Source organism: Cebidichthys violaceus, unplaced genomic scaffold (genome assembly GCF_023349555.1).
Source record: "Cebidichthys violaceus isolate CVI_PGR_0920_01 unplaced genomic scaffold, fCebVio1.0.p SCAF_1, whole genome shotgun sequence".
Lineage (NCBI taxonomy): Eukaryota > Metazoa > Chordata > Actinopteri > Perciformes > Stichaeidae > Cebidichthys > Cebidichthys violaceus.
In genome coordinates this window covers 3,511,338-3,532,837 of record NW_027176262.1, presented here as the reverse complement: position 1 = coordinate 3,532,837, position 21,500 = coordinate 3,511,338, and the positions used below count along the sequence as shown (strand labels likewise).

The following is a 21,500-nucleotide window of genomic DNA, read 5'->3' as shown; positions in this document are numbered from 1 at the left end:
TAATGCTAGCTCAGGTAGACAGCCGTTTGTTTGTTTTGCGTCATCATTTTCTTTCTTTCTTTATTGCCGGCACTTTGTTCGTCCTGTTAGTTACCTTTTAAATTCACACTCTCCTCTCCTGCAGGCACGGCGTTCGGAGCGGATGACTTCCTGCCCTGCCTCACATGGGTGCTGCTCCGCAGTGACGTGGTCACCTTACACCTGGACACGGACTACATGATGGAGCTGCTGGACCCCACACAGCTGCAGGGAGAAGGTAAGGCACACTGCTCGTGCTCATACACACTCCTGGACTCGGTTGTGGCACAACTTAGCCTGGTTATAATGAAAGAAAATGGAGATTTACACGTCACTAAATTAAAACAGGTTGCACCACACCAAACTTTCTTAGATTAGTTTTATCTAAATAATCTTCTTCCTGTAACTGTTGTGACTGAACCAGCCAACTGACTACCATTAACTTGGTAAGATATGACCCGTTTCTCTGACTCGACACTTGAAAACGAAAATAACACGACGACAAAATATGCCAATAATGACCAAGTACCGTCAACTCTGTTTGCATAATCATTCCTCCTCAGTACCAACTCCAAAACACACATACAGTATATCTCTATGTATGCAAAGCATGTATGAATAAAACAAAGTCACATCCACATTTTTCGAGATAAGCAAACAGATTAAGTAACGCCGAGCTCACGCTACACAACTTTAGCCCGGATTTTCCACTCGCCAACAGCTTTTATTGCTCCGCCACCAAAGCCCCAGATCAGAGGCGAAACCGGCGCTCAGGCGCCGCGTGTCGACTGTTTGAAGACGGTGCATCGCCGATGGATTCCAAGAGTCCAGCAGGCTAAATACTAAATATCAGGATCTTGTCAGGGAGCCAATGAGAGCACAGGACACAGGTTTGACGGGAAACGTGGCGGAAGGGGCCATCTGTGACGATAGGAACTTTTACTGCATGTGTTGCGTTCACAACACGGACCAAAGCTGTCGCTGCACCTAGAGGATCAGGCTGTGAGTAGTTAGAACATGTGGAAACCTTTTTGTGAACACGTGTGACGACGACATCAACAAGCATGACTTCGCCCATGCCGCTTCTTGCGTGTGTTTTTGTGGTAACTCGTAGTTCGGAGACCTCCTAGGGTTGAGTCCTCCTGGGGAAAGATCTTGTTGTCTCCCTGTCAGCTTTTCTTCTCATCTCCACATGAAGGTGTGGGTTTGATCCCCACCTGTGCTCGTGTACTAGCTGTTTTTTTCCCCCACTGATTGTAAGGATTCAGATGCTGTTTGACTCCGATCACAAGTCACAGTCCGTCTCCCTCTCTGCATTCCCCATATCAACAGGTGGCTACTACCTTACAACTCTATACGCCTCTCTTTACTACATCAGCAGCTTCCGGCCGCGGCTGGCCGCCCGTCAGCTGAGCGTCGAAGCCCAACACTCTCTGAACCAATGGCATCGCAGGCGAACGCTGCACTGCGACCAGTCGCGACGCAGCAGGAACCGACGGACCATTCGCAGGCAGGCGTGCCGGGACAAGCCGGCGCAGAACTCCGAGACAGACGCCGCCGAGAGGAAAGAAGAGGAAAGTGGGAAAGGAGGTGATTCTGTCCATAGCGAGGAGTCACAGCGGCAGACGGAGAGCACCGCCGAGGCTCTGCAGCCGCTGGAGGAGGAGACGAGCAGAGGAGCCGAGGACGAATCACAGGCGTCCTCTCCGGCGTCAGACAGTAAACGGCGAGACGTGATGACGAGCAAACAGGAAGACAGACGGACTCTATGTGCAGAAGGAGAAGAGGAACACAGATGATCGTTATGGAGAGAAGAAGAAGAAGAAGAGTAGAATGGCATTCATCATTTAATGATCGTGTCTCAGTGGGTAAAACACTCATGAAAGCTGTGTCGTGCTGCTGAGATCTTCTCTGGAGACCAGAGAAAGCGTTTTAATGATGTCATTAACACTCTGGTGTCGGTCGATTATGTATTTAGGGTCGGGAATCCTTCTAGGATCCTTCTTCAGATACATCTGACGGATTAGTTTAAAGGGGAAACCAGATTTTAGAGAGTTTTTACTTTTCTCAAACACAAAAGAAGCAGAAATCACTGTCACACTGCCCGTAACCTGGACAAAGGGTTTTTATTTTAAGGGTTCATCAGGTCAGGAAGCACCGGCCTTGAGGCCATAGTTTCATTGTAAAGAAGAGTTCATATAAAAGTATTATTAATATATTCATTTGGTAACAAAAAAAGGTTAAAGTTCATGTTTGGAGGCTATTTGGTTTTTTTAAGGTGCAGCATGAGTTTGATTTTCTTTGAATATGCTTTACTGAAACTCATTTTTGATTTGTAAATATTAACATGACAAGAGTACATTAATGAAACCAAGTAACAGTTTTGGTTCTCTCTTAATACCATTTACAGCAGCAACTCTTCATGCGTTATTATTATTATTATTATTATTATGGTCGGTCATTTAACAGCACTTATATATACAAAATAGTGTCGAGTGGTTTGTTAAATGAGCAAATAAAGCAAACGGGTTCCTTTTAACCCTCGACCCTGAAGTTACCGTCGATAGCCGGTGGACGTAGTTCAGCATTTAGCAGCTAAAGATCCAGATGTTTGCCTCACAAAACAGCTGGATGAGAGTGAACATTCATCAGAGGGACAGAAACACCAAATGTAACGAGTCTGTATCTGCTTCATGTGATGAGTGTGTCATTCTGCTTCATGCGGAGTCCTTCTGAATATAAAGCTGTTGAACTACTTTGAGCTTTTGCCTTTCATTCATTCACTGTTCCTTCTTTGTACGTTTGGGAGGACTTGACAAAGACGAGCTCTCTTACTCGTTGGACCACTAGAGGGCAGCATTACACCTCCTGTGAGATGTGAGAATAATCACAGGTTTGATTTTTGATTCATGGAATAAGCTTTCTGTGTACTGCATTTGTACTGGGGGATATATTAGATAGAAAAACACATGTTAAATCTTAAATACTTTATCCATACATTGATAAAAAATACTAGCGTTTATTGTGGGTTTCAAAATTGAGTGGAAGTGGCGATCGTAGGAGCTGAAGTGGGTGTTGAAGTCAAAGCACCGAGAGGATTGAGGAGATAAAGATGAAGCTCTGGAAAAGCTGAAACGGTTTTGAAAGGACTTCAGCAGCCGAACATTGAGAGGAGCCGAACGAGAGGTTGAGACACTTGAAAGTCCCTCAAGTTAGCGCTGATAAAATCTGAAGTGACAGTTGAAGCGTAAAGAATTTAAGGAGGTGAAGTGATCGGAAGTGAAGCTTTTAAAGGCGTCGAAGTAATGAAGTTGACTCAACTTGAAACTTAAAAGTATTTGAAGCGCAAGTCTTTAAAGTAATAACATGTAATGTAAAGGAGTGGAATGTCATGATTATTGCTTTACTTGCCTCTTCTTAAACATATTTAAATATTTGATCTACTGTCACATTGCCTGCTCCTTTCTTTGTTCCTTTTCTTTTTGACTTTGAGCAGATTTATTTTGATTAAAGGTGTCGTATAGACACAGGTTGCTGGGGAGATAAACTGACAGTTGGGGTTTAACGTCTTCAAAGAATTGAAGTGGCAGTGAAAGCAGCTGAAGTTGTTTAACAAGCAGCATCTCGCCGCCAAATCCTGCACAAAAATAACAAACGCATTAATTAAGAAGGCGAAGTTTGAGTTCAAACACTGGAGGAGTTGAATTAAACAATAATAACAAACAATAACTCATATTCATTGAGTGACAGTTGTTTGGTAAGCTCTTAAAAAGGAACTGAAGTGGCAGTTGAACACAAATAAGTGTTGAAGCGTTTTGTAGGAAGTGAAGTGCAGCAACATTTTAGTGCACTTTACCATTTCATCTATTGTACTTTATTACTTTATTGTTTTCTTGCAATTTCCTGTTAAACTTCCTGTTACACCGATTTTACGTAAACAAGAGCCTGTAAATTCAAATATTAATAAAATAGCTAATGAATGCACATACATCAGGCGTGAACACATGTAAATAGTTATACAGGGGGCCCTCATATGTAAATGCACACACACACACACACACACACACACAAGCACACACATATGGAACTGTATCATCGGTGCATTCTAAATGACCGAGCCAATCAAATTTGCCTAATGAGACATCTGGCATTCTGCCTGCATGTGGATGTCAAACCTAGAAACAGCTGGGCCTTTATACACACACACACACACACACACACACACACACACACACACACACACACACACACACACACACACACTCACACTCTCTTCCCCTTTCTCCTCTCACACTTTGTCAGATCTGGTGGAAGAATGAGATGGAAACACTGATACGTGATGGATCACACATTTATTGGACGGACACACACACTCAGAAACACACACTCAGAAACACACACACACACACACACACACACACACACACACACACAGGGACTCATTGAGGAAGGCGTTGTGGTCAAGACTTTACTGGCCAGTGCACAGTGTCGCACACTCGTTCTCCCACACGCAGTTCTTTTACACATGTGATATATTATGCATACATGAGTGTGTGTAACGCACTCACCGTGGTCATAAATTAGATATATGGTGGTGGTGGTGGTGGTGGTGGTGGCGGCGGCAGTGGAGGAGGGGGTGCTCAGAGAGAGGAGTGTGTGTATTTGTGTGCATGCGAAATGAGGAGGGGAGGAAGGAGGGGGGAGGGGAGAGGGGGGGGGCACAGATGGCTGTGGCCTGAGGCATTCGAGGTACTGCAGCTAAACATGGAGGCTGCAGCACACACACACACACACACACACACACACACACACACACACACAGGAGATTAAGTGTTGGGGGGCTGCTCACATACAAACACACTTCAACATATACTGTATAGAAGCAGAAGTAGTAGACACAGACGCTTACAGTGGCACTAGTTCCTCCATGTTGTGTATATATCAGACATAACATCAACCTCTAAAGAAGAAGAAGAAGAAGAGAGAGAGAGAGTAAAAACTGTTGTTGATTTTGCTCAACTTCAGTGGTGGATAGAAGTACATTTACCACTGTACTGAAGTACACATTTGAGGTACTTGCCATATGATGCTTTATACTTCAATCAATCAGCTGTTGAAATGTTCCACAGTCTATAAACTAAACTGTAGCTGACTATCCAAATAAAGTGTGAATTCATGAAGTACCTTAATCAGATATTACAGTACAACATCAGAGAGAATAGCTCTCCCAGAAGCCATTTCTCTAAATGATGCTGCTCTGACCTTTGATCATAACAACACCTGTGTTACTGTCTTACCTTCCAACGCAGGACTTCTACTTTTGATGGAGTATTTTTCTCAAAGCAGTAAAGAATACACTTTACTGCTTTCTCCGCCGTTTGTCTTGTTTTATATCCTGGTACAATAAAAGGTAAATCACATTTATATCTTGTAAGGAAACTGCAGAAAACACTGCTATGAAGATTAGTATTACTTACTTACAGTATAACATGTTTTTTGTTATGACAAGTTAAAGAAATAGAACCATTACAAACACATCATTATTAATATTATTCCTAGACATAAGCTACATTTTCTTGCATATCATGTGAAATATTCTGTTGCCTGTTTTTTAAAATATTTTTCATGCACACTGTGCTTCAAATTGCCCTACAGATGCATTTCACTGCTTCACTTTCAGCTCAGTAATCATCTTAAATCAGGATGAAGGAGAGGAGTCTGACTGCCGGCCTCGGCCTCATCTGTCACTCGTCCCCCGATGATTCATGTCTTTTGTCTTTACTGTGGCCTCTCGGATTCTGTCACCGTCCAACAGCTTGCCTCCGTCACGTCTCGTTCACACCCTACGACACAATAAAACTTTCTCCCATTCTCTTTCTCTTTTTTAACCCTCTCTCTCTCGCTCTCTCTCTCTCTCTCTATCAGTTCCTCTCCTGCTCTTTTCCGCCGCATTCCCCCATTCCTTTCTCTTTCTCTCCCCCTCCCTCTCTTTTACTCCCTCCCCACCCTCTCTCTCCCACTTGTCTGAACTCTGACAGGTGTGTAATTGAATGATTAATGACCACCACAGTAACCCCCCCCCTCCTCCTCCCCCCTCCTTCCCTAAAACACACACTTTATGTTAAAATGGAATTGTACATATTTATGCACACACACACACACACACACACACACACACACATTTTCACATTACACATGTGTATTCATTTTGCTTCAACGGCCCAAATGGTCAAATTCAAACCAGTGGGAGTCTTGAAATGATGGAGACATTAAAGAAGGAGTGCAGCAACACACCGAGTGCAACATATATTATCCCGCACCGTGCGTGAGCTGCCCATTTTTTTTAATAAATGACACTGTTGTCACTTACACAAAGTGTTTCAACTTGTGGGAATTTTGTGAAAAAAAAAATTGGTTTATAGTCATTTTCTAAAGAAACGCTGCAGCTCTGATTTGTGCCGTTGCATGCTCTTCTAACCACAGCACACACACACACACACACACACACACACACACACACACACACACAGTGCAGCTAAACACACCCAGGCTCCTTCTCCCCCTCTGTTTTTACCCGCCTCCTCTTCATTCGTCAACATAAAGGCAGATTGTATGCAGTGTAATTCCCACCGTCTAATGGAGTCCGTGTTGGCGAGAGGGGAAAGGCTGTCAATCTATCTGAGCCGACGACACGGCGAGGCGACGTGTCTGTGAATGATGGCGTGCGAGAGATGGGCTGAACACTGACGTATGAATGAAGTACGCGTTGTTGATCCCTGCCTGGGATCGTGCGTTTTAGGATCGTTGTTTCCAAATCGCTGGAGAGAACGAAAAAAATGAATAAAATGTCTTTCAAAGGGGATATTCATACGTTATGAAAGCCGTGCACCGTTATACAGCAGATCAACAGGTTCATATGTTGTAGGAATACAGATACACGATACACAGATTGTGTTTATGTGAAGTAGAGAAGGACTCCTTGTTTTCTTAAGGACCATACTGAAAACTGCTGACCGGTGGTTTACGTTTTCTGTATTGGGACATCAAAAGTTTCATAACTCTGCTCATTCATGAATGGATATTGTTGGAAAAGCAATTTCATACTTTGTCGGCGAACATTTTACTGAAACGTGGAGGATCAGCGTCTTTAGACAGATTGTTTACGTTTCCTTATAAAATTCCGGGTGCTTGTTATATTGATGTTTCTCTTCTTTCCTTCGATCATGGCTATTTTAAAAGAGATAAAAAAAAAAAAACGGTTTGATTCAGACATCAAATGTATTACATATGCTCAAAATAGTTTTCAAACTTCCATTTAGTCGATGTCCCCACGGTGTTGCACCACAGAGGAGAATACTGCTGGATCTTGGTTTTTGAACGCTGTAATTGGGCTGAAGAAGAGCTTTCATTTAAATCAATCTACTAAATTCGGTTCCTAACTAAATCTGCGCACCAAGCTTCCGGTTTCTATTACCAATGACCGGTGAGTTCTTCTGATCTTGTTCAACTCTTGCTCAGAGGGGTTTTTCACACTGGTTGAACTTTGTACTTTGAACATGTACAAAACAAACGCTTCGTACAAAATTTCAAAAGTACCTTTTTAAGAGTATCCTCTCAGACGTCTAACTGTCAGCGTTTATCTCAGGCGACTCTAAAGTCGTTTATTGCTTCGTTGAGACGTTCATAGTCCCCAGTGGATGTATCTTCATGACTTTGGTTGTCCTTTGACTTTCTATCAAACGCCAACATGATGAAATATCTTGACTACTGTTAGGTGTATTGCTGTGAGATTTAGTGAGCGCATTCATGGTCCCTTCAGGATGAATTCTAATAGGCTCTGTTAGCTCGGCTCGTTGTTAGCACCGTTAGCCGCTGGCTCGCCGTCAACATGTTGAGAGACATCAACATGCTCTTCATCTCGGCTCTTGCGTCTCTGAAATAAATGTTTATCAGTTGGGCTCTAATGTAAGAAAATTCAAATTTAAAATGAGCTTTTTTTAATATAAAATGCTGGTATTTATGTACACTTTGCTTTTTTGTCTTTCCTTTTTAGTTCTGAGGAAAGATTTTACGTGAGACATGTTTCAGAACAGATGGCAGAATGTTGGTCTAAAAGCAACATAACGTGACTTACAGACAGTGTGTGTGTGTGTGTGTGTGTGTGTGTGTGTGTGTGTGTGTGTGTGTGTGTGTGTGTGTGTGTGTGTGCAGTCTTACATTCTCATCCTTCCCATCCTGACCAACCTAAGAGTGAGTGTGAGGAGGGACAGAGAAATGAAACGTGGAGGGATGCCGAGGTCAGGACCCGGGTGCCAGGGAGAACAGCCATTTCCTGTTGACCTCTTTATGAACTCTGGCCCCTGACCCCGCCCTCCCGCTCCGGGCCGAATGGGGGCAGGGTGAGGCAGGGGGGGGGGGGGGGGATCGGTGTTTGCTGTGTGTTTGGGGTGCTGTGGGTGACTGCAGGGTGGAATTAGGGATGGATGTTTGACGTCCGAAAGGATGTACAGCAGAGAGGAGGTGAAGGTTATGGATCGGACGTGGAGGGAAAAGTTAGGAGGGTTGTTGTTTTCGCTTTGAGTGTTTGTACGTGTTGACATATGATATTCTCCTTTACTCTAGGTGATAAATAAGGAACTGGAAATGTGATAATCCTGCCTGTGTGACAGATCACTGCAGCTGCAGCCTGAGGCCTCTGTCAGAGTCTCACAGATAGTCAGAGGAGGGGAAGCAGTGACTTATGGTTGGAAAGGAAGGAGATTACACTATTTGTCAAGACAAGGCCATGTAAAGGTGAGTGGCTTTTATTGTGGTTTATTTAATGTGTTCAAACTTCTCATGGAGGAGTCTAAATATTCCGCAGTGGTGTGGGAGCGTCGTAAAGCAAGATCACCAGACGCTTTTCATCATTTCTGTTTTTGGACTTTTGATGTGTTTGGGAAGTCGTGATTGAGGAGAGGACGGCGCTTGGAATTTGTTGTTGTGTCTCACGTCGACCCTCTAGGAATCGAGATGGTGCATCTCGAGGGGTTTGTCCTCTAATTAAAATGTGAAAATTGTGTTTTTATTGTCGATTGCAGATTAAAGTAGAAGGCAGAGAATAGTGAAAGAAGGCACCGGAGACCTTCAAACAGATCACGTGAATTTTAGAAAAAAAAAATGAGGAACATTTTGCACATTAAATGAAATGATTGAGTTCTCTTTGGACCAAACTGACTTTCAGAGATCCTGGACATTTGCTGTGTCCAAATTCCACACTAAATACTACACAGTATAAACTTCATACTAATCTTCTTACAAAGAAATTCAGTCCTATGTGGGAGTTCATAGGTATACATAAGTTAGTAGTACAATAAATGGCTTGATTAGCTATAACTAAATAGCCAACAATGCTAAATGCTAAAGTGCTTTATTCTGAAATGAAACGATTTAAAAGTAACTTTTTTGCTTCTTGTTTAATTCTTTAGCTCACAAGATGTGTTTTTTTTAATCCAGTGCACACTCTTTAATTAAGTAAATGTATGCATAGCGCAGACTTCTTTGATTATAATTCATTTAATAATAAAAACCTGTATCCTCAGTTTCTTTGCTCTAACTAAGCAGTCCATCGACACGCTCCCAACAAATGACTGACGCCGCCGTCAGAAACCTCAAATCCGTCCCGCTCCTGCACCAGAGCGCTGAACCGTCCGCAGGTAGAATCAGACAACACACACACAAACGGAGAGCCAGTGACGAGTTTTTACAAAAAAGAAACATTTTTAATACTTTAACTGTATTTCCCATCATCATTCAGAAACGTTTCAGCAGAGCGGAGAGGGAGCCGAATGTTTACAGAGTCCTTTGGCTGCAGCTCCTCTCACACACACCGCTGTGACACGCACACAACATGGACTAGAAATGCTTACAGAAAATTGTGTGTGTGTGTGTGTGTGTGTGTGTGTGTGGGGGGGGGGGGGGAAATGGCTTTCAGTGTAGTGTGTTGTGTATGCTGTGTGTGTGTAGGAAAGATCTTAAGGTAACGGACGCCTGTTGGCGTCTTAAGGAGGTCAGTGGTACGAGAGCGAGGCAGACTGGAAGTCATTCATAGTGTTTAGTTCATGCTGAGGAAGAGCACTAATATTTAAATCCGCCTGCAGTGGCACACATAAATATAAAAATAGAATAAGAAAAAAATCAGCTTTAAGTAAAGTGTGTGTGTGTGTGTGTGTGAAAAGGTGTGTTTCTTTGACAGTCGGCGTGTGTAGGAAGACAGGGAGTATAGTGAAGAAGGCGTGTTCACAGGATCAAAGTCCCATCCAGTAACGTCCATGCGCTGTCTTCCTGTGGTTCAGCAGGCATGATGGGAAGTGTAGTTTAAAGCATGTGTCTCACCCACAGGACACAGTGGAGACATTTGGAGAGGAGGAAGCACTTCTACTCTGAAAGAGGTATGGCTTAAACCTGTGGGTCTAGACAGTGTGCGTGTGTGTGTGCAAGTGTAATGTTTATGTCTAGGTGTGTGTGTGTGTGTGTGTGTGTGTGTGTGTGTGTGTGTGTGTGTGTGTGTGTTTGAGTGGAACGGCTACATATTGAGGTCAGTGTCTTTCAGTGGGGAATGTAAACTTTCGGGGCTTTTTTTTCTTTTTTCTTTAAATAGTGTTCAGTATGCGTCATTACACATACACAGCAGCACACACACACACACACACACACACACACACACACACACACGCATACATACATATCTCACCGCGCACACTCACACACACATTCATACAGTAATTTTCCCTCACACACACACACACATACTCCGACTCCCCCCCCCCCCCTCCCCCCCACAACTAGTGTGCGTGTATGTCCAGTCCCTGGGCGAGGAGCGGCTCTGCGGGGTGTGCGTGTGGCGGCGGGTGGAGCAGCATGGCGGGGTGGGGGTGTGGGCCCGGGTAGGGGTGGAGGGAGGGACCCGGGTGTGGAGGGTAGCCCGGTTGGGACAGTAGAGCGCCGGGGTAGTCGCCCTGCAGGGAAGACATCCCCTGGAGACCTGGGAGGGAGACACGCAGAGGACAAGTTTACAGTATTTAAAATACTAAATCCTGCTACTTCTGCCAGTTTTCTGCCTTTGTTTCTCCCTAAGTAGCTTTCGCTTTGTTAAAATCATCCTATTCCACGCTGACATACTGACACATTCAGCTTGTTCCGGATCATGTCAAACATTTAACATTGACACAGACGTATTTGGTATTTCTCAAAACTTTCAGATCGCTACACGATTTCAAAATAAAGCTCTGTGGGTTTTGAACAATGTTTCGCTGCACAGCATGAATTCGTAATGACTGACCCACATGTGCATTGTTAAGAGCTTTTTAACAGCACCAGAAAACATGAATATCCTTAGATTAGATTAATTTATTGTCCAGTGTTTTGTGTGTAACTAAAAGTCAACATGAGAGCTTTCAGGCTTTTATTGGAACCTTTTTTTCCCCCTCATTTAAAGCACAGATCGTTCCTTTAAAGGTTCAGTTCACACAACGCTGCCCTCTCCAGCACCAGGACGTAAACACGGTTCTAAAATCAGTCGCATTTATGTCCATATTACAGTTAAACATCGATAGGGGAGTTGTGTGAGGCTGCGTAGGGGTTTGTAAAGAAACGACCACTAATGCATCTCTAAATAATGACCGACTCACCCTTCACATGTGCCTATAAATATTTATATTCTTAGTATTTAATGAAAAGGCAAAGTGAGGATTAGACAGAGTATAAACATATATATTTTATTTAAAATTACTCCGTTCAACTCTGTCTACTTAAGGCCATATTCATTTTTATTTTGTTTTGGTGATATACTCTTTACTTCCTTAAGTGGACTTAAATATTAGGCTGGTGATATTCTATATTTTTCTTATTGTCAGCAAAACTTATGAGACTTATCTCTAATAAATAAATATATAGTTTCATATTTAAACAAAACTTCACTCAAACAGGAAGAAACGGTGTGTTTGTTTGGGACTATTTTCAGCGGCGGATTAATCCACATTTGGTGCTCTAGTGGGTTTTTTTTTTTCCAGCAGCAGGACGGTGTGTGTGGGATTGAGTCAAAGTGAACTAGTGTGTGTGTGTTCATGGTGCTGAGGGAACACGTGGTGGAGTGCAGCAGCGTGGCTCATCGATGTGTTTATAGAACATAATGAGAGCTCAGAGGATAATATCAGGGTTTTGATACACACTTCTTGTTAGTCGCATGCTTTTCTTTTGTTTTTCTGTGAGTTCTGTTGACAGCAAAACAAAATATTGCATTCAGCCCAGATCCTGGAGTAGATTACTCTGCACTCTGCAGCCGGTATGTGAGAGCGAGCAGCATGTCCCCTCCGGGCTACCGTACCTGCTCGGAGCCCAAGGTGGGCCTGTCCGTCTAGACCGTAGCCCCCGAGAGCTGCTCCCTCCGGGCTGTAAGGACCACCCTGACCTGTGAGACGACACACACACACCGTCAGACACAAACAGTACAACACACACACACACACACACACACACACACACACTCGTATATGAGTTGTTTACTGAGCGACCGACCAGCTGACTGACTTATAAACACCGACCTGAGCGATTCGACTGGTCAATCATCGGCTGAACTATTCTCCTCCTGGCGTTGATGAACCTGCATGAGGGAGAGAGAGACATAAAAAAAGAGAGAGAGAGAGAGAGAGAGAGAGACGGAGGAGGCCAACCATTAATGAAGAAAAAGGCTGACCGGGAGACTATTAACCTTTTCCATTTTACAACCACTTAACCCTTTCAGAGGGCTGAGTAAATCAACGTTAGGGCAGAGCAGGTATTGATCGCCCTGTGATAATTGATTGATCTGCATCGAACGGGTCACCCTCTGTGTGTGTGTGTGTGTGTGTGTGTGTGTGTGTGTGTGTGTGTGTGTGCGTGTGTGTGCGCTGCGGCAGGGGTGCAAATAAAAACAAGTATGTTATCAAATTACAATATCTATTATTTAACATGTAACGCAGGCTTCGTAATTTGGTTTTGTGCGTGTGTTTCCGTGTCAATACCCGAGGTAACGAAATTGAACATTACGAAAGAAGGAGAATTGATCAGCTGCGTGGAAATGTGCTGCGCATGTGCGTCTGTGTTTTTGATGCGTGTGAGCCTGGGGAGCGAATGTGGGGCAGTAAACCATCTGATTATTGGATATTGACTTCACTGTTCTGTTTTATGAACATACAGCAAGTGGATTTTACTCTGCGGCAGTTTCGGGAGGGGGGGGGGGGGGGGGGGGATGCTTAGCGGGACATTTCTTCCTCGGCCACGAGCCTCTGGTCTTCTCCAAAAGTCTCGTAAAAAAAACACAACCTTTCGTTGAACTGACATTTATTTGCACAAATTAGTCACAATAAGGAGTCACTAAGCAGAAAAATATTGCTTGTAAAATACAGACACTGTGCGTTTCTTCGCACCGCTACGTTATTGATGTAGAGCCGGTTAAATTGAAAAGTTGACGCGATACATTCAAACATGACAGTTTAACTGATTATTGATACGCCACGGGGGCTGGAATTAGTGTATTGATTGAGCGTGCACTGACCAGTTGTTGACCTGTAAGATGGTCAGTCCTGTGTCCAGGGACAGCTGCTTCTTCTGCTCCTCGGACGGGTACGGGTGCTGGGAGAGGACAAGAAGCAGAGCGGGGGGGGGGGGGGGGTCAGGAGGAAATCACAAGCGAAGCTTATTTTCATCGCCGAGGCTACTAGCGACGTAATGTTTCAGTCTACGATGGAACAACGCGCGTGACAGAAATCTGACGACCTTCCATCCGAATTTCACAATCTGCTCTCGCAGTTTCAACCCCGGTAAGCCCTCAATCTGTCTCTCTCTCTGTATTTATCTCACACACACACACACACACACACACACACACACACACACACACACACACACACACACACACACACACACACACACACACACATACTGTAATAATTGGCGTGAAGCAACATTTGACCTGCCTCATTTAGTAGCTAATTGCCTCGCCAACAATTACTCACTCCATTTCTATCGCTTCCACAGCTATTCAATAGCGAGCATATTCACATAATCACTTAATCCCTTGATTTTCTTTTTTCATTTCATTTAATTGACCTCCATTAGGCGCTCGGTGCAGCTCTCCGTCTGTTCTCGTCGGCGACGTTTTCGACTCGCACTGAATCTTCTCTTTCAGTAATTAGTCTCTCACGCGGCGCCGGACACCAGCTTTCTTTGTTCACGACAGGCTCTCCGGGACGGTTTTAATTATTGTGCAAAATTTCAATATTTCCGCGTGTAACAATTTCACTTTGATCTCACCGACAGGTGCTGGAAGAGCCACGCCCTCATGATGTTTGTGGCCACTTTGGGGAAGATGCCCCTCTTCTTGTTGTTCCTCCTGTCTCTGTCGGAGTCGTCGTCGTCCCCCGTACTGGGGGAGGCCCCTCCTCCGTCCAGACCGTCGCCTGCAGGGATGCACACGTCATGTCTCCGGGTACGGATGATACGAGGTCATATTTATCAGCGGATATGTCCTATTCATGTTTTTGCGATAACATTTGACCATTTTTGAGTCAAAAAGTGCACTTTTCAGTGTGATTTTGGAGATTTTCTTATATAATTTTTTATGCAAACTCACTCTAATAGTAATAATAATAACTTTAATGATGTGTAAACTGAACAAAAAAATCGCATTAAAATTAATTCCACTTTAATGGACTGCAATAATGATAAATTCTGCTGCAAAAAAAAAAAATTAACAACAATGATTAGCAAATACGATGCATTTAAATGGTTAGGAACTAAAGACTTAAGTGTTTTTCCTAATATTTAATACAGTGCATTGTTTTCTCACAAATAGTATTTTGTGTGTGTGTGTGTGTGTGTGTGTGTGTGTGTGTGTGTGTGTGTGTGTGTGTGTGTGTGTACCTGTGTCGCTACAGTTGTCTAATGTGCTGTGTGAAGGCAGGCCGCAGGTGCCCGGCGTTCCCAGGGGAGTAGTGGCACATTCATCTGGCTCCCGTAGCCATGATGCATTCTGCAGGAAGAGAAGAGATGGAGAGGAGGTTGGAGGCGGAGTCACGGGAAGTCGGAGAATGCAACACGGTCACGCAACGCTATTCAGGCCTGGCGGTGGGATGCGGCAGGACGGGGCGAACGTCGGAGCCTCTCCTACGGCGTTAACGTCCTGCTGTCCGGCGCGTCTCACCTGCTCCGACAGACTGGTGCAGGACCCGGTGAAGTCCTCCATGTCGGACTTGGAGCCGCCCTCCCGGTCGTCCATGATGAGGTCCGTGGGCATTTTGCCCTTCAGACAGGTGATGTAGCGATGGCAGAAGTTATCACACAGGTCGTGCACCTTCGGAAACAGATTTACACTCGTCAGTGCACCGCCACCACCTTAATCATCGTCTAAAAGAGTCATAGCAGCAAAAATTGAAACGTAAGACTGACCCAAAAGTGTCCAAATAAAAACATGCTTCTCTCCCACCAACCTTCTCCAGCTCCAGTAAATGAAAGCGAAGAACCTGTATGGCCTGGATCATCTGTGGAGAGGACAATGTGGATTACTTAACGCATATCCCACAATGCACTTGCGGTTGAAAGTAGGTTCATATTTTTATTATCGTACCAAGTTGTCGAGCTCGGGATTGGAAGAAAATATGGGCTTCTCGGATCGGATCTGCGACACAAAATTAACGAATGATTAAAAGATCTGGGGTGAAAAAAGAAAAAAAAAAAACGCGCTTTCGGCGACGTCTGCGACGCTATTGGCTCGCGCCGCTGTCGCTCACCTGCTTGGCGAACGCGGCGATGTCGTCGTTGAAGGACTCGGAGGAGCAGACGTCGCTGTGGTTGGTCATGCCGGGGAGGTGGGAGGTGGCTGAGAGGGAGGCGGGGTCTCGAGGGGAGCAGGTGGCGAGCTCGCACTTTTCAAACACTAAGGCCAGCAGTGGAAACAGTGGGTGACTGCACACACACACACACACACACACACACAGTTAACATACTACACATAAACACAGTAACAGTTGACACAGTGTACACACGATACATTTACAGAAGGTGAAACAGTATTTATGAAGCAGACAGCTGTAAACACCTCACATGTATTTTGATATTCAGTACTCAGATATAGACTGTATGTCACTAACAGGCTGCATAAATCATTGTCTCCACCTCATCTAGGCTTCACACACACACACACACACACTCACACTCTTACCCGTAGATCTGGTCTTTGTGGTGTTTGAGGGAGTCGGGGATGGTGGGTCCGTAGTGTGGGGGAGGAAGCGGCCTGACGTCGTCCCCGTACCCCCCCAACGACATGCCCTCCGACCCCGAGTAGTGCACCAGCTCTTCATACTGAAACACGATTAGACGGAAAGACAGAAAACATGAGACACGTTGGACATCTGTGCCCGACATCAAATCTCGTCGTGATGTTATTAAGCTGTCAGGGCGCTTCAGCGGCGCCGCTTACTGGACCGACACACTCCAATATCTGCTGCAGCAGTGTTTGTGTCCCAACTGCTGGACACATTTTGTTCTGCCGGTTAACGTTAGAACTTAGTGTGTGTGTGTGTGTGTGTGTGTGTGTGTGTGTGTGTGTGTATTAGGGCTGCAACTAACGTTCACTTTCCTTACTGATTAATCTCACTATTATATTTTTGATTAATCATTTAGTCTGTTGCTCCAAAACCCAGGTTGACATCTTTAATTTGCTTCTTTTGTCTGACCAATCTTCCAAAACCCCAAAATACTAAATTTTCCATCATAGAAAAAGAAGAAAATAAGTAAATATTCACACTCAAGAAGAAGGGATCAGAGAATTTGGGGCATTTTTGCTTTTAAAAAAATGCCTTAAACGATTATTAAAATAGTTTCTGATTAATTTGTCTGTCCATCCACCGATCGCTCATTGTTTCAGCTCGGATACACTTCATGCATATGTGTCGGTCAGTTGTAGTTACAGTAGAGTTGTGATGGGAATACGCTTCAATCACGGATATCAATAAACAGGATGAGCTTCTTTTTAATCAAATCATTCTGTCAATGTTTACAACGGTGTAATGTAGCTATATACTACTTCCTGAATGTGTGTGTGTGTGTGTGTGTGTGTGTGTGTGTGTGTCTGTGTGTACATTGATAGATGTCACTGCAGTGTTGTGTACTGTACAATCCATTTGTGTGTGTGTGTGTGTGTGTGTGCTTGAAGGGAAAGCTCTCTTTGTTTTAGTTCTTGGGAAGTCTGGTGTTTGGTGCTTAGAAGACAAAGTGTGGAGGAGACGAGAAGAGAAGGAGGGGAGGGGGGATCCACGGCGAGCCTGTAGCTGCTAATATCGTCTCCTCCCTCCTCGGCTCTGACTAGACAGGAGCCGTGCTGAGACGTCCCTCATAACCCGCTGTGGCGGCCTCACCGGGGGCCCGCTAACACACACACACACACACACTCTAACACAGTGAGTCAGACACACATATGGCACACTCTCACACACATGCAGAGATACAGCATCTCGTACATATAGCATCATGAATATACATGTCTCCCTCCCTGGTTTATACCCCCCACCCCCCACCCTCTCCTTCTCAGTGTTACGGAGCTAATTTGTGCTTCGCTGCAGCTTCATGTCTCTGAGGCGGCGGCGCTCAGGTCAGCAGATCTGCTTCTGTTCTCTTTCTGCTGGATTAAAGGGCCGCGGTCCCAACGGGCCACAGGGATCACACCGACAGGCGGCACCTGCTGGGTGACCCGGACACCTCTCTCACTTCTGTGTTATTTTAACCAAGCTATAAAAGTTATTATCTGCTTTGGTTTTTCTGTGGACACTATTCCCCAAAGAGGCTCCGACCAGAGGTTGTGATTCACTGCAGACGTGTGTAACTGAAGAATAACTCCTTTATTTTTGTTCTTTCAGATTTAAACTATATTTCTATTCTTTAAAAACGTATTACCACTTTTAGAACTCAAATTAGCTAAAGGACAGGATTTGTGTCCAAAAGTGTCCATATATAAATTGGACACTCCCCAACATAAGGTCAGTTATTCTCACATGTTCTCTCTATGTTGACCTCTGTGAATGTAATGAAATATAAATTAAATCAATCCTCCTCGTGTGCACGCACTGTCGTCATGCGAACCCACCCCTGCAGGACCCCTGTAGGTCTCCGGACCCCACTTTGGGAACCACTGTCCTAAATGGCTTATCAAATTGTTGTATTCCAGAGTCCCATATGGCCACCGGGATCACAGAAAGCACCTGCTCTGAGGCCCTGGTCCGGGACACCTTCTAGTTTTTTATGGAGGCTGGCTATTAACACAATCACCGCTATCGGATTGCGCGTCTCTCTTTACGCACGGCTCCTATCGGGTTTCTGTGCGTCAAGCGGATCAAAGCGCACAAGTCGAGATGACAAATTCCGCGAATTTTCCCTTTTCAAAAAAAAAAAAGAAAAGTCACGGAGCTGGTAAACAGGCATCGGATGGCAGGACAACAAGTTGTAATCGTTTATTTCAACCGACGCAGAAACGTTGTTGGAGGCCTTTACGAGGCGTCTTTGGGCTTCTCGGTACATTCAAGTATCACCGTTTAGCTTCACTGAAACGTTACATTCTGTCACGTGAAAAGTAGAGAATGAAGACGGAGTTTGGTGCAGAGATTCGTATTTCAGACGCTCTTAAAAGTCTAACTGAATTAAGAAACCTTTACAATTAATTAGGACGGGTCTGTACTTTGTTAACTACATTTTATTTTATAATAATTGCTATTGTAAAACTAAAGCTTCTTTAAAAAGAGTCCTGTAGAAAACAACCCATAGTCGAACTCATTCGTTTTCTCAGTGCGCATTCAGGAAAACAAAAGTTAAATGTGAATTTGTCGTAGTTCTCTTTCTAGACTTTAAAAAACAAGAAAGTAACGGAGCAAAGCGTAAACTGATATAAATACAATGTGTACAAAGTAATCACGCATTGACTCCTGCATTTAACGCGAATGAAACACGAAACTGAATCAAACTTTCCCACACGGTACCAAACAAAACACAACTTTTTAAAACTCTCTCCGCAACACGTTTTCCAAACACGCGATAGACCGACCTCCATGAGGTTTACCAACCGTTTAATCCTGTTCAAATCCAACATGTGGCTGCACAGATGACCCAGTAAAGTACACTTTATATTACTAATAACAGCAGAAAGCATGCATTCTTTATTTAATGTTGATGGTAAGAGTTTGTTCTCTCTCTCATTCTCTCTCTCTGTGTTTTACAGTAGGTGTGTGTGTGCTGTACAGTATATGTGTGTGTGTGTGTGTGTGTGTGTGTGTGTGTGTGTGTGTGTGTGTGTGTGTGTGTGTGCTCCTCTCCTTCCTGCTCTGTTTTCATACAGCAGTGATTTTCTATCTCTAATTGCTCCACTCAGCCGCTGTCTGTCTGTCTGCCTGCCTGTCTGTCTGTCTGTCTGTTTCTCCAGCACCACGGTGCATCTGAATCACTATAGCATTAAAAAAAAAAGCCCTCACTGTATACTTACCAAGCTGCAGAGCTGCGTCTCCTCTCCTCTGCATGACCTACACACACCACTCTAACCCTTAATGTGCCATTATAACGCCTGGCTGACATTGCACAATACAATTATTTTTTAAAGGGAGGATGACATATTAGATCCGAATCAACAGTTCCTCGTGAAGCGCTTTATGGGATTCACACGGGACCTCCATTGAAGTGCATTTCACCTCCATGAATTAGGGTTTACGACTGTTTAAAGTTATTTATCTGCAGCACAATAAGAAAATAGACATTTGACGAACATTTCTAAGTAGTTCTTACTTTATATAAAAAACACGCTTTCCTGTTGTTTCGCCCCTGAACATGAAGTCCATGCTAACAGCCTACTGTAGTCTGTTTCCAGTGGGCCTTGTGTTTTGACTGCTACACCCAACCAGCAGTGCAAAGAGGATTCCCAGCCATATGCTCCCTTTAATATGCTTTTTTTTAATATATATAATTACCTCTTCTCCATGCCAGATATGAAACATGGTATCCCATCAGGCGCTGGTCTAAACCGTTCTCATATTTAATTAAAAAAAAAAGAAAAGCAGAACCTACCCTCTTCTCCATGCGACTCGACAGCCAGTCCTACACCGGAGATGGTGATGCGCTGCTCGGTTAGTCCAGCGAGCTTTGCTCCCTTCCTCTGTCCCTGGGAATAAAAGTAAAAATTATTTAAATTTTTTTCTTATATTTGAATTGATAACACTAAGATTGTAAACACGATTAACACCATGCAAAACCCTCCGATATGGAATCAACAAAAACATGAGGCTGTGGGTAGAAAACAGTGAAGACCTGCTTCGTGTGTGTGTGTGTGTGTGTGTGTGTGTGTGTGTGTGTGTGTGTGTGTGTGTGTGTGTGTGTGTGTGTGTGTGCGTGTGTGTGTTTACTCCGAGCCCATCGCGTTTTTAAATTACAACATTATGATGTGACCGGAGAGATTTTATGGACGTTAATATCCTTGTATACGCTTTTGTCGATGTGAGCTTAATGGTTTATAATACACTCAGCGCCAATAAACGCTACAATAAAGCTCGCAGTCTATTAAACGCTACTGGCTGATGGTGCTGAGCAGGCTGATACACACACACGCACACACACAAGGCTCCAGTAAATGGTGTAAAAAAAAAAAAAAAAATGTCCCACCGAGACGTAAATATCCAGTCCTGCTCGGGCCGTGTCCGGTGTAGTCCAGAGCCCCGGTGAGAAAACGAGCAGCGGTTTCCTGCAGCGCCTCGCCTTCCGCCTGGTGCGCCTCTCGCTCCGGCTCGCAAAGCACGTCGGGGGGGGGTGGTGTGAGGGGGGGATGCTCGGTGCTGTGGAGGGCAGACGGAAAGCGTCCCTTCCTTCTTTCTTTTTTTTGGCTCCTTGTGCTCGCTGTCCGCGCAGCATACGGCGACGGGCTGCAAAATGTCACGGCTGGGGAGTGAGCGATGGTGTTCCTCCAAAGGAGAGGAGAGGAGAAGAAGGAGGAGGAGGAGTGGTGGTGGTGGTGATGGTGGTAGTGGTGGCGGCGGCGGTGTGCGGGGAGGTTTCGGAGGGTCAAAACGCGACGGGGTCTCTTGGCCGCCCCCCCCCCTCTTCCCTCCCCTTCCTCCTTTACTCCTCCTCCTTATCACACACACACAAACGCCAGAGAAGAAGAAGAAGAAGAAGAAGAAGAAGAAGAAGAAGAAGAAGACCCCCTCGATCGTTTTATCTCGGCTCTCCTCCGAGCTGATATCACTCCTCCATCATCCTCCGCCACTCTCTCCCCCGACCCTGCAGCCGCAGCTGCGCTATAATCTCCGGGATAACTCGGGGAGAATAATCGCGCTAGCTGTCATTCTAGCGGGTTGGAGCATGTTGAACAGTCTATTAAACTCCTAGCAGCCAATTAAGGTGATAGGAAGAGGCGCAACGCAGATATTTAATCCCAT

General features: G+C 44.6%; 2 protein-coding genes across 4 annotated transcripts in view; one reads left to right on the top strand and one right to left on the bottom strand.

The window, feature by feature from the left end:
• The window catches only part of rinl (Ras and Rab interactor-like), a 9,865-nt gene extending 7,091 nt beyond the window's left edge, over positions 1–2,774 (top strand). Inside the window, exons 9-11 of one of the 3 annotated variants that reach the window (XM_068706517.1) lie at positions 1–14; positions 125–256; positions 1,351–2,774. The exon at positions 1–14 is cut by the window's left edge and continues 304 nt beyond it. In XM_068706517.1, coding sequence (XP_068562618.1) covers positions 1–14; positions 125–256; positions 1,351–1,817 — 613 coding nt within the window. In that variant the 3' untranslated portion in view covers positions 1,818–2,774. The remainder of the gene's footprint in view (positions 15–124; positions 257–1,350) is intronic. The other 2 variants (XM_068706535.1, XM_068706526.1) reach the window with 2 other exon arrangements.
• An 8,067-nt stretch (positions 2,775–10,841) lies between these two features.
• Positions 10,842–21,085, bottom strand: meis3 (myeloid ecotropic viral integration site 3). Its single transcript, XM_068710671.1, has 13 exons — positions 20,728–21,085; positions 20,137–20,230; positions 16,256–16,395; positions 15,825–15,999; positions 15,662–15,712; positions 15,525–15,575; positions 15,239–15,388; positions 14,959–15,067; positions 14,350–14,495; positions 13,592–13,668; positions 12,600–12,658; positions 12,383–12,466; positions 10,842–11,041 (listed from the first exon to the last, which is right to left on the bottom strand). The coding sequence occupies exons 2-13, from the start codon at positions 20,146–20,148 to the stop codon at positions 10,842–10,844; spliced, it is 1,254 nt and encodes a 417-aa protein (XP_068566772.1). The 5' UTR covers positions 20,149–20,230; positions 20,728–21,085.
• Positions 21,086–21,500: the final 415 nt, after the last annotated feature.